The sequence below is a fragment of the Rosa rugosa genome, chromosome 4 (genome assembly GCF_958449725.1).
Source record: "Rosa rugosa chromosome 4, drRosRugo1.1, whole genome shotgun sequence".
Classification (NCBI taxonomy): Eukaryota; Viridiplantae; Streptophyta; class Magnoliopsida; order Rosales; family Rosaceae; genus Rosa; species Rosa rugosa.
In genome coordinates, this window is record NC_084823.1 from 40,569,713 (window position 1) to 40,582,962 (window position 13,250).

Below are 13,250 nucleotides of genomic sequence, written 5' to 3' on the forward strand. Positions count from 1 at the left end.
GGTCGGGCCTTGACTTTGAATCTTCCGTCCTAATTCCTAGCCTTGTCGTATTAGGTCAGGCTAATTCGGCTCACAACTCAGGCTGGATCGGGCTTTTGCCCATTGGGCCGGTCAGGTCCCCAAAGTCTTTTGGGTCCATGTGCCAAATGATGACCCGTAGGTGAAATGATCCCATTAACAATAATAAATCAAATATATGTACTACTAAAATTGTAATACATGAAGTTTGAAAGTAAGACTCGAACAACAAAAGCAAAACCATAGGAGAGTTTTCCTCTTAATCTAGTCTTCAACGGCACCCTAGCCTCCTTCCCTAGTTTCCTGCTATCACTCTCTTCTCGACTTCTCTCCATCCGATGGCTTCCATTGATGTTGTCACAGCAAGCTTCGCTGCTTCCCTTGACCTCGTTGAAGGAGGCAACGCTCCTGACCTAGGAAAGATTGGTGGTGGCCCCATTCACAGGTCCTCCTAATCTTTTCTGATCGGCAAACCTCTGACCCGCAAGCCGGTTGATCCTAAGGCAGAATTTAGGGTTCAGGAACGAGCTGGAGATTTATTCTTTTTCTCCTTTGAACCAATGCATGATCGCAACAAGGTACTCCGAGGTTGGGTTTGGTGTTTTGATCGAGCCCTGATTTGCTTTGAAGAGTATGATGGCGTCAAACCTCTTTATGGAGATCTTGCAGCTATTGGTACTGTTTCTAGCCCTAGTGACAAGGGCAAAGGAAAGATTTAAACTTTCCTGGTCTTCTTGCCTAATACTAGAAGTATGGTCTTCTACTACTTTTATCTTAGTTTCTCTAGTTGTACACCAATTGAGGTCTCTAGGCGACTAGGTTACTGTTCAAATGGAGGTCACTAGTGAGGATTTTGTTTCTTTGTTGTTAGGCTCAATAAGTGAGCATATGTGTTAACATTGAGGGTCACTTGTCTTTTACTTGGCAGCTTGTGTCATTTATGATTTTGGTATGAGACAATATCTAATGTACGTGTCTTCAGGCCATAGATAAGTAATGAAATTATCTATTCTTAAAAAAAAAAATTGTAATACATGAATTTATCATTTAGTATTGGATTATATTAAGGACTGTAAGACCCGTACGTACCTATGGGGAGTTTTGCCATTGCTTCGGCTAACCATATGCAACTGTAATCACATGATATGCACATGGACCCACCTCATGAAAAGTACTCTCAAATCCCTCTAGACAAAAATACGTACCAAGTGCTCTATACTCTAAAGTCTAAATTCTGAAGTGCATGAGCCTCTAATTTTCTGAAGAACCCCTTTCCTCAAATTTAAAGAAAAATGAAAACCAAATTGCATAAGGGCCCAGATATTCTTGGAGATAGAGATATACAATACAAGTGAGGCAGTGATGCTGGTCTTGTACAGATTGTTTCTGGGTTTGTTTGTACACTTGAATTGTACTGTGGCCTGTGGGACGCAGAGAAAAACTGAATACTGCGAAGTATGGGGGATGGGTATCTCTTGCCAATCCTGCTCTGTTTCTGTTTGTCTGCATAGGGCAGAATGCATGCCTCGAGACACGAGTCAGTACCAAATTGGGAAGGATGGTAATGGTGGATGTACTATCGGTAACCACTGCAAGCATTGCCCTTATGGCCTTATTCTACAATTGGTTTACTTACCCAGTTACAGGCTTTTACTGCTATTTCTGCATCATCATTTACTGTACGTGACTCGGTCCACTCGATCCCTTTCACTATGCGGATACACAGTGGTTCAATAATGTGGTAAGTTGAGTTGAAGTGTTGAACACATGTAGGCAGGTAAGGTAATGTGTTAGATAAAGTATTTGAGAAATTGTTTGAAATAATAATAATAATAATAATATGAGTTTGAGATGGTTGTGGAACGATGTCCGGCATACGAATTTAGAATTGCGCTATTGCGTACTACTGGTTCGTTATATGCTTGAGTTCCACTAATTTGCAATTCCTCTATTGGGTATTACTAGTTAATTATATGCTTAAGTTTGACTATCTACTCGTAATATATATGTATTTATAGTTCGCTGTCTAACTGAACGTATAAGTTGGTGTTCATGTAATTCTCTATACGCAAAGTGTTTGACGAAATGTTTGAGCAAAAAAATTGATTAGCTAAAAGAGAAGGTTGAGGCATGCTACTACCCAGCTTCCCTATGGTGACATATTGTTGATTCTGCTGCTGAGTACCATATGTGAGCTACATTTCTGTATTTGTACGGTTTGTGGCTTTCCTATGAATAAGAAGAGAGTTGGATTGAAGGCGAAGACAAATTGTTAGAAGTGTCATAACTGTGCTACTTATTGACAAATACAATTCCAGTACTCCTACTTCATCAACCTGAGTCACATCAAGTTCGGTGCCATAATAAATTTGATTCATTTCTCAACAACAAAAAGCAAAAGCTAGTGTTGGTGTTGGTTTACATACTAATCCCACTGTTACATGAAAGCTGCTCTTCTAATTTTCTGTTATAAAATTCGTGTCAATGAATGACTGCTTTTTCAAAGAAATAATGGTCATTTTGTAATAAACAAGTACCAAATACAAACTCCAGAACAGTTTATATGTCAATCAATGTTCCCGTGAGGAACTTAATTCTAGAACAATTGATTGATAAAAACAACCCGTTAATGACAAACAAAAGCTCTGTTAATTACAAAAACAAAACAAAAAATGAGCGTACAAACTGAAAATTAAATCCTCATTTTTACTAGCTAAACAAATCTTTAATTTTTCTTTTAACGATCACGAAATTGCTAAACAGTGAAATTAGGGTTTAGCCAAGAAAGGAGGAGAAAAATTGCTAAAATCAATACCAACTGTATATTGCAAGTGGATGTAACGGTCCATAAAGTACCGGCCGGCATGGCAAAGCAAGCTGCTGCTTATAATTGTATAATGTAAGAGTTGGTGCTGATAACCAAGGCAAAAGGTAGAAGATTCTTAAATATTAATGATCATAGTAAATGCTGGGATATCACTGTTTCTCTTAGGTTGGTAGTAACATAAATTTTGTGATGTTACAGTAATAAGTTTACTGTTCTTGCTAAAAATATCAAGCTGTGGTAAATACTAAAATTTACTAAGAGGAAGGTTATGTACATAGCTATTCATTACCAATCAATTTTCTGTTACTCAATTAAGAGTTATCTGAAAAAAGAAGAAAAATAAAGATTTTCCATCATGACCATGTACCTGAAAATTAGATGAAAGCACAAATTAGTAATTAAGATGAATAAGTAGAAAAATTCTTGGATAATAGTTCAAATCACATGATCTTATCACCTGTAGCCTATTGTTACAACAAACCCAACAGATGTATTGACTTTTATAAGCTCATAAATTTAGAAACAATTTTGTTCTCAACTCTCACCTTTAGACTATTCAAGAAGTCTTTTTAGTTCTAGATTGTTGAAAAATATTTGAGTAGGAATAGGGTATCGATGCATAACAAGCTTGAATTTTTCATTAAAGAAAAAAAAAGAAGAATCATGAACATCTTTGGAAAAAAAAAAAAAGGAGGAAAAAGAATCAAGGGAAGAACAATTTATGTTTGGGCAAGTATGAATTTTTCTCTATTTTATTTGGTATGGCTACAAGTAATGAAAAAAGAATGGTGAAATGTAAAGTCCAACTTCTTTTGATCAAATCATGCAACGTAGCACCAAGAAAGGTTGCAAATGAAGCACAAAGAGCATAGGCGCTCATAGATTTTAAACCAAACCCATGGCACTCAATGAATTTTATCTTGAAATGAACAAAAATATTCATAATGGTCTTTGGCAATGAGTACAACTTCCATAAATACACCTTCATAAAAAAAAAAACTTCAAAAACATGGAATGGGAGGTGTTTAATCCTCCAAATCCAAAAAGTGGTAAAAAGAAAAGGTTATTTACTGAAATGGGCGAGGATTGCATGTTACTTGTCCCTCTTTCCTCCATTCATCATCACACTTTACAAATTTTTGGCACCTAAAAATAAAAAAAGATTTGGTCTTTTTTTAAAAACAATTTTACAACTGTTAATATCTCTCTCATATTTTGTATATGTATACTTAAAATCATATATTTTTGGGTTGTGTGTGTCTTTTGGAGAAGGAATGCTTGTCACCTACTCCTTTTAAGTTCCCAATCTCTTCATACTACTACTAGTCTCTCTCTCTCTCTCAAACGCCAAAGCTGTAGTCTTTAGAGAGAGGGAGCAACTTCAAGCTCTCATCTTTGCTCTGCTCTAATGGAGAAGCACCAATGCAAGCTCTGCGCTAGGATTTTCAACAATGGCAGAGCATTGGGTGGTCACATGAAGGCTCACATGGCCGTCCTTCCTCTCCCTCCAAAGACCCACCAGCAACTCGCTCCTGCTGAGTCTACTCACTCTGCCTCGTCCTCCTCTTCGTCTTCTGAAGATGAACAGCAAAAGGGTAGTCATCAACAAGAGGAGGAAGATCAGAAGGCTTTGGCTTATGTGTTGAGGGAGAATCCCAAGAAAAGTTTCAGACTTGCAGATCCTGAGTTCTCTTTTCAGGTTGATGCTGGGTCTGTAGTTATTCAAGACAGGGAGAGCGAGACCGAGTCGAGAAACCCAACTCGGAGACGATCCAAGCGGAATCGGAGGATGAGTTTTACAGAGAAATTGGAGCTGAAGAAACCCAAGTTGACAACTTCAACGGTTGACTCGCCGCCGGCCGAGCCGGAGCCGTTGAGCTCAGTGTCCGACACTTCACCGGAAGAGGATGTTGCCATGTGCCTCATGATGCTGTCAAGGGATGTGTGGATGAGAATAAACTATGGAGAAGCAGATCAAGAACAAAATGGGAAAGAGGTGGTGGTTGCAGTGAAAGATGAGGAGTTCGAGCAATTGGAGGAGATCAAATTGAAGAAAGTGAGAGGCAAGAATCGGTGTGACAAATGCAGCAAGCTGTTTCGATCTCATCAAGCAATGTGCGTGCACAGGAAGATTTGCTTTCGAAGCGAAGCAGAGGCCAACAATGCAGCTAGCAGTGCCAGTCTGTTCAAGTGCCCATTTTGCAGCAAGATTTTTGGGTCCGGACAAGCTCTTGGGGGTCACAAAAGGTCTCATCTTTCTGGCACTGCGGGTTACTCGAGAGTCGTCACAAAAGTTAAAGAAGTTCGGGAGAGTTTCATAGATCTCAACATGCCTGCTCCACAAGAAGAAGATGATTTCAGTGTTGTTTCTGATGCTTAAAAGTTACAGGGTATCTTCATACATGGGTGTGATGTGATTCAACTTGGAATCAGGTAAAAATTTGATTGTTTCATGAGCAATGCGGTCGACTTTGGTGGAAAAAGAACTGGTTCACTTTCCATTCAAAAGATCATAATGCTCTTTCAGCTATTGGGGTTTTGTTCATTCTTGACCATAATTCATTTGTTCTGAACTTTTCAACTACTGTTTGGTCAAGTTCAACTGCAGTAACTTCTTGTTATATGTATTGTTGACTAGAATACAGTGGCTAGGATATATGAGAAAGTTGATCAAAGTTTCTTATTATATGGCATATTCAAGCAATGGGTTACTAGTTCAACTGAGTTTTTGTTTAGTTCAAGTACTGTTTAGAAATTAGGTACAACCCCATTGTTAGATGAGTTGTTCCAAAATGCACATCCAAGTGGTTCACTCGAACTGTGATTAATCTAAAGGACTCGTGAAACACCCCGGAGCACTGTTCAAAAATCTAACAATCAAATTTATGAGAGAGCAAAGTACCAAAAAAACTAGTGTCTTGCCTACTCCGCTGCAGTGATTGAGAGCATCTTTTGCTTGTGAATCAAAACTTGTTCTGACCGAAGTGTTGAGTTGTGCATGGTTGTTAATGTGCTTCTGCTTCTGTTTCCTATTGTTTCAGGTCAGTTTTCCAGTTATGCTTGTAAATTGTCCTATCCCCATTTAAAAAAAAAAAAAAAAAATTAGAAAAATTTAGCGTTGTTTTTCTATTATTGTTTTCTCCTTGTCCCATCTACTGCTCTCTCTCAATAGACTCAATTGGTGGTTGTTTTAGCTTTGAAGCATAGGATCAATGATTTGAGGGTGATCCACAAACAAACTGCAAGCTTTTTCACTGACCAAACTAACCTCGAAAGATGAAGGGAATTACATTTTTGATGGGATATGTTTGATTGTGATTGGAGAAGATCCCAATCCCTTCATTTTCTGAAGTTCATAAATTTTTTAATAAAAATGAAAATCTGCCTTGAAATGAACGAAGTATCCGGGCAACAGGAGGTGCCATGCTACTATTCTTATCGAAGAATCAGTCAGAAACTAAGACTAGTTAAATCCTCGTATGAATGATTTGGGTGCTTTCTTTAATGTCAATAGCAATGTCACAAACAAGGGCACTTTAGGGATAAATTGCCCTTATTACGGCCTTGTGGGATTGATTTACGGCTTCTTTTATGCATGTGGCTTTTCATGCTTCACATGATCTGCTCAAATGATGGCTTGTGACATTAAAAATCGAATATGCTATTTGGATCACACTATATCGGAGATGGAACCAAGGTGGTCCGAATCCTATTCTTGCAGAGTTGTAGAACTTCCTAGTTCCCATTGGTGACCCATTTGACCATTTCCGTGTAGGGGTGGTGGTGTTCACCATCTTCGAGGGTGGCAACATGGCAGAGCGGTTGAGCCTGTCGTCCGATTCTTATTCCTGTAAAACTTCCTCATTTCCATTTGTGCCCTATTGTTGCCCTATTGCCGCCTAGGGTTGGTGGAATTCTTGATCCCCATCTTAGAACAAGTTGCCCATCTGCTCAAGATGGTAATAGGACGGCATGGTAGGGTTTGTACTTTGTCCTCCGGAATTCCATTCTTGAGAACTTTCACATTCCCATTTTTGCTTCATTTACCGCTAGACTCGGTGCTAGTCCAGGTCTACATAATATGACCCTATTGATCTCCGCACCTTTACCATGCTAATGAAAGAGAAAATGTCGTACATATTTAAGTATTAAACGGGTTCTGTTATGGGAGTAGGCACGCAACAAGGTCTTGTATCTCATTCCACATTAAACTTGAGTAAGCTTAAAAGTATAAAATGAAATTCCACATTCCCGATCTTCTAGCTCTCAACCGCCCCTTAGGGGTGGAGCTCGTCGGAAACCCGGTTAAGCCAGGAAAATTGTGATCCCTAAGTGACACTCAACCATGCAAGTAGATCTCAATCTTAATAAATATGATCCAAATAACAATACAATAAAAGGGTCTTGCCAACTCTAATCTGCTCATGAACTGACACATGTGGCATGCCCACATTAACAACCACCCTTCTTGTTTTTAAATCCAAGAAAACAATAACAAAAAATCATAAAGAAAAAAAGAGCAAAAGTGGCAAAAAATAGTTACGGAAAGATAAGGAGGTAGAGCAATGTTTGGAAGCATTTGTCTGGGCTGCTCTTAGTTTTGTGCAGTCCTAATGATTCTGCATTTTTCTTTGCTTTGACCAAAAGCCAAATTATGCTTTGGGAAACTGTTGTTTCTTTACATCCTCCTCCATTTGCTTTAAGTCATCTCTCTTTTAATTATTCAAATGCTAAATGTTTCTTTTGCTTTCAAAACCAGTTGCGCAGCTAGCTCAGCTTTTGTTTCAATGATAAGTTCTGGTCAGAGTAGATGAAATAGTCAATACTTGAATCAACATGCTCACATGTCATAGATGAAGACGATTTTTCTGTTTCAATGTGACCTGAAATCGGAAGACGATGTGGACGGGGAGATGGAGTTGAGATAGTTCTTACCAAATACCAACTGAACATGAGGCCTATCTTTTGAATAGACTTAGTAGAAGATTCCTTGTTACTTGTGATTTACTCTGAACTTTTATCATTTTTTTGATATTATTTTGAATTTTTTTATCGTTAAATCTATTTTTTCACTGAATTAACGTTGAATCATTGAATGTGTCACTTTGCCATACATTTTTTGTCAGTTAGTAGATTTAACGACGGTGAGTATTTATTTATTCAAATTAATCAAAAACTTATTGAGCGACAGTAAAGTCTAATAAATCTCGTATAATGAATTCAAGCTCCGATCCAAAAGATAGACAAACTACAGCCCACCAAAATTCTCTTCTCAGAGGAGAGGAGAGCGAAGCCAACACTTCGTGTTTGTGCACCTACGTTCGTCCAGCGGCGCGCGGCGTCTAGGCGAGCCTCTGGCTTTGCTAATGCCTATGGACTGCTGCCGGACGAACATAGGTGCACATGGGCATGTTTCTTCGAGTGTTGCTTATTTGGAAGCTTGGCAAGATGGGCTGCGGCGGTGGTTTCGGTGCGACCTTGAAGCACAATTTTGATCTAGAGGTTATAGTGCTTGGAGGACGAGATCTTGCAACGATTGGAGGACGGGATCTTGGTTTGCGTCTTTCATGCAACGGTGCGACAACATCTGGGATCGGCGCGGGTTGACAGCGACATGGCGTGGCACGACGGCTGATCGTATGCTGTGGCGTAAGGGTTTGGTACATTGGGCTTGGTTGTGGGCCGACCTGCTAGGGTTTTGAGGAGAACATTCTTTGGGCTGCTCTCTTTTGGGCTTGAGTGAATGGGCATGCTTTAGGCCTACTCTATGTTAGTAATTAGTTTACTTTCAATAATTTCCGAATTTGTTTAGGGATCAATGCACTTTTTGTGCTTCTAGTTAATCTTTTGGAGTACTACTAAAGGAAGATTCATGCTATTTCGATGTATTTAATGTCAAATGAGTGCCCTAATTTCTACGTACCACTGTGGGTACTAGCACAACTTCTTGCCTACCCCTAATTGGTAGCAGGAGGGTATGTAATGGTTATTTTGGCTTGTGATCAATATATTGACTTCTGCCTTGATTCAAAAATGAAATCAAGCTCTAATTTACTTAATCAAATGAGAATAGCTTTGTAGCCTGAAAATATAGGAGATTTCTGTGATTAGAACCGAAAAGTGAAATACGATCGAGGTTGAAGTAAACACTAATAACAATGGTATGAAATCACCAAACAATGACCTTTTTTTTGCTTTGTGGCTAAGCTGTTGCCGTCCTATGCCCATATGAAAGAATTGTGTTCTTTACGAACATAGGAAATGGACCATATATAGTTGTGCTAATTAATCTGCTGCTTCAACGCAATCACCAAGGCTAGCTAATACGATAATTTACAATGGATATTTGGCCATTGTGAGCTGTCGTTTTCTTCGATTTGTATGCACCATTGATATATAAAACCAAGTTATCAACTCTGGCTACAAATTATTTATACTCCAGCCACCTTAAACGGCAACCCATTAGCCTCCATGACGCTATCCATTACTCCAACTCTGGAGAATAATTGATGCATCTTCTTATTTTTGGATAATTATAATGTCAAAGTAGGGGAATTCGGTCTCGGAACGCTAGAGATATACGGAAGAAAAAAAAATTACTTTCTTTCTTTTGAGATCAAAGAAGACTTCATTCAAAACCCAAATGTTTACGGCAACTGAAGATGCAGATGCAAAAATGCTGTTTTTTATTTTATTTTAAATGACATAGAGGAGTAGGCGATATTAGTTTCTCTGAGACAATCGATTTGGGGTGGCTAGCACCCACTCACAATCTCGAAAGTCATCGCAATTGGAAACCCACCGCATGTCCTTCTATTTTATTTTATTAATAAAAGAAAAGAAAGTACAAGAAGAGAGAGGAGAACAGAAACCAAAACCTGTTTGAGAACAAAATGAAGTAAAGTACTCAAAGTGAGCACTAAGCTAAAATAGTTACAAACTGATGAATAGAAGAAGATCATGCAGTAACCATGCATATATATGTGACCACGCATCAACCACATATAAAACACACATATAATGCATCAGCAACCAGATGCACAGATGCTGTTGCCTCGTCGAATTCTTGCTCGGTAGATAAGTTACGGACGAAGAAGATAGAGTACAACAACACCTTCAAAAAAGATATGCACAGGTAGTATCACACCAACCGTGTACATTTCTATTGATTGACATTGAATTAATACAAAGAAAATCACTCATAATCACTAGAGCTATAAGCGTAGACTTGTGATTAGTATCTGAAACGTACTTAACAATCATGTAATAGTATACGGAGACTAACGCGTCTGGCGGTCTGGCCGAAGAAGCATATGAATCTTGGCCAGTTGTGTAATAGCTTTGCAAGCAAGTAGGAACTGTCTTCTTCACGTGAGCCAATTAAACCCTTTCAACACTTGCATGCTATACAAGAACACTGGTGGTGGAGCCAACAATTTTCTTTTGTATGAAAACTATATACTATTTTCTGGACCTTTATTTATGTCCAGGTGAGGACCATGTGCCATTTTTATGGGTCAGATAATGAGCTACAAAGTGGGCCAAAATAGAGCGGCCCAAAATCCTAACACACACACACATATTTGGAAGAAAAGGGATGGATTTTATAAAACTTAGAGTGTTTATAATAATTGATTATCCTCCCATATATTTACGAACAATTTTAACCCTCTAGTTAAACTCGTTCTGTATTACATTTAGAGTATGCCTTAGAGTATTGGATTATGTGTTTGGCATATCAACCACAGTTCACAAAATAAGAGTGAGTTAAATGCCTAATATAAGAGTACGCCGTTTACCACTTACTATAGTTATATGGTAATATCTATATCGATCTAATGATAATAAATTGGATAAGCAAGATGCATTGGTCGTAGTTCTGTTACTGCAAACCGAATATGTTTTGTTTTGTTTGGAGATTATGAGCAGCACAAAACTTTTGCAATATCTAATTTTTCAGCCTATAACTAATTCTTCATTCACGTGTTTGCAACTATAATGGTCAATTTCTAATTTGCTCCAATATATCAAACTTATCAGAAATGTATTCTTCAACTGCGATTCTACTAACACTCTATCTTTATAAGTGAGTTTAGTACATGTTATGCGATTACAAATTAAACATATGTTGCATGTACTTAATCGATAATTTTTTCCGACATGTCAAATATCAAAAATTTGTTCTACCATAGTTCAGTTTTTATTCATGAACTAATTCATGCCTATCAACATAATCTTCTTCATATATATAAGTTCACTATCATGCATATAAATTGTGACTACAAAAGAAGAAACATATGTTGCATACCAATGAAAATTAACTTGGACTTTCATTAAGTATACCAGCTGTGGCTTCATGAGAACCATATCTCCTCTTTGTATCATAGTTTGATTCACCTTAATTATGCTTTACTGTTTAGTCATATGCTGGTTGATAAATATGTAAACAACGAAGTGTAAATTATTTCACAAATGAATTTGCCCACATCGATCATCATATATATGCATGATGACTTCATTTGCTTTCAGTAAAAATATAGACCCTAGACAAAAGGAAAAAAAATCATGATGTACAACCAGCAGTTTGAAGTATAGTAGGACTATGGGGATTTGATGATGGTAGTTGGTTTATTGTATTGAGATGCTTCACCAAGCTATCTATGTTTTACCTTTGAAAGACATTACTGTTTTGGTTATACATTTCTGTGTTGAAGTATTATGAATACACGATTGCATAAGGTAAATATGCTTTTGCTGAATCGGTGGTAGCTTCAAAAAACTTACTAGTGAATGCATAAGTTCAAGACTGCTTCTCAGTCGACTACTGTAATGATTTCATATACATTAACAAGAATCCAGATGTGTTTGCAGAAGCTGTCCGAGCGGCTTTCATACCCTTTTATCAAATTAGATGTGGTCGTTCTAGTTGTAATGGACAATGGAAAAAATTGTTGCCTGATGGCTTTTTGCCGGCACAATGACACCATTTATCGGCTAATATAGGGTAGCATAGCAATAGCGGTACATCAAACTCAAAGTAAAGATAAATAGCTCATTGTGGTTTATAACTAATATTTTTTGAAACCGAAAAGGTGATTTTTTTTTTCCTTCATCACCTAGTTTAACCACAATTAATTGTTGATTTCCTTGGCCGAATCAAAGTAATTTGTTTTTTTCTTTTGGGACAAAAAAATATTTTGTTATTTAATTGAGCTATCTTCATTTAATACATAATCTAACACATAAAACCAAGTCCAATCCAACAGTTTAGCATATTGGTACATGCAAATTGAATAACTCAAAGCACTCCAAACTTAAGTCAGAATTGTTGGTGATTGTGAGCCCCGGAAAATTTATCGAGCTTAAATTGAGATCGTTCAACAAGTTATTTATTTACGATCTCGGTAATTATCAAAGTGCTCGAGAATATTTTCAGAAATTTTCATAAAGTGAAATCCTCAATTTAGGAGGCGGATAGTAAAGTTTACGGCACAACGAGTTCGTGGAAATTTTCGGAGAATTTTCCGGATAACCGAGCTATTTATCGTGATTTTCCAAAGTTGTGGAATCCTAGAAAATAATTTAGAAAAATGGAAAAATAAGTGGCGATCCTAGCCTTCCATTCCCTCCACCGCTTAATCTTAGCCATCCATGTTAATTGGACCAAGCTATTTATATAGGCCCTTGATCAGTTGGAAGGACCAGAAGGATCGAGAGACAGAGAGAGAGAACCAGAGTTCTCTGACCCGGAGCGCGACCCGCGACTGGGTCCGACTGGAAACCGCTTCTCCGGCCACCTCTACGCGGCGGGCCACCGGAAAAAGCTTCATCTTGGAGTCGCCTACGTCCCTGTGGTTCCAGATCATACATGCAGCGACTAGGAACGAAGAATAGACGATCTAAAGCTTGAAGAACCTCCGGCGAATTTTGCAGTTCCCGGCGATTCCGGCCACCGTTTGGGCCACCTGTGGTATGAAACCTCACCTCCTCGACATGCTCTACACCCCAGTATGATTAGTTTTCCATTAGATCGAGTTTTGACATTTTGGTTTCTGGGTTGTTTCTGCCTCCGTCGCGTTTCCTCGCTGCCGGCGACTTCTCCGGCCTTCTGGGCTTCGTTTCTTGCTCGATTGCAGGACTAGGCGAGATGGTGTGAAGTTTTCTGAGTTGTAGCACGAAAAATCACCGGTTCATCACCATTCCGGTTCCGGCAAGTAGTTTGGTGAGGCCGAGCTCGATCAACGTGGACTTGAGAAGGTATAACCCCAAACCTTGAAATAAAAGGTTGCTCTTGGGTTGAGTTCGAAACAGTGGACTGAAGTACTTTGATTTATTTCTGTTTTGGAGAGTTGGTTCAATCATGGTGTTATGTGTGGTTTGATCGAGTTGTGTAGTTTGGTGGTTT

The 13,250-nt window shown here is 38.4% G+C and overlaps 1 protein-coding gene across 1 annotated transcript; it reads left to right on the plus strand.

The window, feature by feature from the left end:
• Positions 1-4,121: 4,121 nt before the first annotated feature.
• On the plus strand, positions 4,122-5,856 carry LOC133745322 (zinc finger protein ZAT9-like). Its single transcript, XM_062173381.1, has one exon. The coding sequence runs from the start codon at positions 4,254-4,256 to the stop codon at positions 5,223-5,225; it is 972 nt and encodes a 323-aa protein (XP_062029365.1). The 5' UTR covers positions 4,122-4,253; the 3' UTR covers positions 5,226-5,856.
• Positions 5,857-13,250: the final 7,394 nt, after the last annotated feature.